A 1,890-nucleotide genomic window follows, 5' to 3' on the forward strand; every position below is an offset into this window, starting at 1 on the left:
GTGACACTGTACCCTCTGCAGCTCCAGATAAATGCCCAGCATTTTTACCCATTAGCTGAGCTAGTGGGTGGAATTTTTCCAGTCCCCATTTGACCCGCTCAGAGAATTTCATGAGCCTCGCCTTACACAGGGTTGTGCAGGCTTCAGAACCCCACCCCCTAGCCCCACCCCAAAGACCTTTACAAGCACAGCTGGACATTGGAACCACTGGAAGAGCTTTAAAGCCTCCTGAAACCTATGCCTGGCCTTCAGGAAGTCTGATTCCTTGGTCTGGCGTATGGTCCAGGCATCTCCTGAAGCTCCCCAGGTCACGCAGAGGTGCAGCCCCAGCTGGGAACCACTGACCTAGACCCAGTTCCTGAACTTCTGTGACCACTTCCATGGCAGCCCCTCTCAGGCCCGTGGTGTGAAGTCTTTCTTTTGCTTCTGGCTTCTGAGAGTTTCCTTCCCTGATTCCAAGTTAGGCTCTGTTTTGTCTGGTGGGTTTTGTTGCCACTGCCGTTGTGTTAGTGGCATCCAGGCCTCTGGATTGCCGCATGCTTGCAGTGGGAGGAAAGGCCTGTCTAGCATGTTCTCTACTTCCCCTTCCACGCTCTGTGAGGACAGGGGCCTTGTCTGGCGTGTTCACTGAGGCATTCCTGACCACTAGAACTGTGCCTGGCATAGAGTAGGCACTTTATAAACTCCTGCTGCATGAACAAAAGAACAAGTGTGAATGCTTCAAAGGAAGACTTGCACCCAGCTGACCCTCAGAGTGGGAAGGGGTCCCACCTAATAGGAAGAACACCAAGATTTCCCCAAGAGGAGAAGGAGGCCATGTGTCTGAACCCTGTGTGAGATGCTTTGTATACTAGCCCTTGTTGGGGTGTTGCACCCATTTTACAATCAAACAACCAAGGTTCTCAGAAATTAAAGACTCATTTAAGATGCCAAAGTTCACGAGTGGATGGTTTGATGCTGAAGCCAACATTTTTAACACCACCTCAGCTCAAAAGGCCTGAAGGCCACTTAATTCTATCAACCTTCAACCATCTTGTCAAAAGTGAGCCTGCACTCAGGAGTGACAGGAAGATGGAACTCAGCTTCCTGTAGCCCAGACTCCTCATAGGCTACTGCTGCACCCTGGCTTTTCCCACTGGCAAAGCAGATACAGACCCAGAGCACACCTGTGTAGCAATGCCAATTGTTCAAATGCTTCCTTGCCAGGTGGTCAAGAGCCATGGCTCTAAGCCCTCCATGTGCCCCGTGCTCCAGCACTGTGGCCAAGGTCCATTCTGATTGGTTCGGGTCCCTCTGTGTTGGTAAATACTTTGCATATCACCCATGCTCCCAGGTTCTCCAGGCAAGAAACTAGGGGCCAGGTGGCCGATTTGGGCATTTGGACCACTGGGCAGGACACCGGAGCCTCACTGCATTGGTGTTTCCGTGGCAGCTACTTTGGGTGACTGGCTTTCCTCTCTTGTTTTCCATGGACACATCCTTGACCCAAAGCAGATATTCTGTGTAGCTCATGTGCGTACAGATTACAAATTCAACTGCGGAAGCATAGAGAGGCACTGGAAGAGGCATCTTATGAGAGTCAGCCAGGACTGGTAATGAGCAAACCCTCACCTTGAATAGCCTCTGAGAGGTACACAGTGAAGGGTCAGGGGATGACAGAAACAGAAAGAGGGTCAGAGGATGACCAGAAAAGAGCAGGACATGTTCACTGAGCACTAACTAGATGTTTTACGTGGGCTAAGTCATTTAATTCTCATAGCTACCCATTTGAGGTTGACATTATTATTATTCTCACTCTGCAGAGGAGGAAACTGAAGCAAGAGGTTGATAAACTTGCCCAAGGCCAAAAACCTAAGAAGTGGTTGAGCTGGGATTTAAACTCAAGCCCTC

General features: G+C 50.2%; 1 protein-coding gene across 1 annotated transcript; it reads left to right on the forward strand.

Moving 5' to 3' along the window:
• The first annotated feature begins 203 nt into the window (after positions 1–203).
• Positions 204–1,596, forward strand: LOC105538502 (chromosome unknown open reading frame, human C15orf32). The gene is given in 5 exon segments (XM_011978380.1): positions 204–757; positions 760–810; positions 813–881; positions 884–1,042; positions 1,472–1,596. Coding segments are annotated over 5 exon segments (468 nt in total). The 5' UTR covers positions 204–693.
• Positions 1,597–1,890: the final 294 nt, after the last annotated feature.

This window comes from Mandrillus leucophaeus, unplaced genomic scaffold (assembly GCF_000951045.1).
Source record: "Mandrillus leucophaeus isolate KB7577 unplaced genomic scaffold, Mleu.le_1.0 Scaffold193, whole genome shotgun sequence".
NCBI lineage: Eukaryota > Metazoa > Chordata > Mammalia > Primates > Cercopithecidae > Mandrillus > Mandrillus leucophaeus.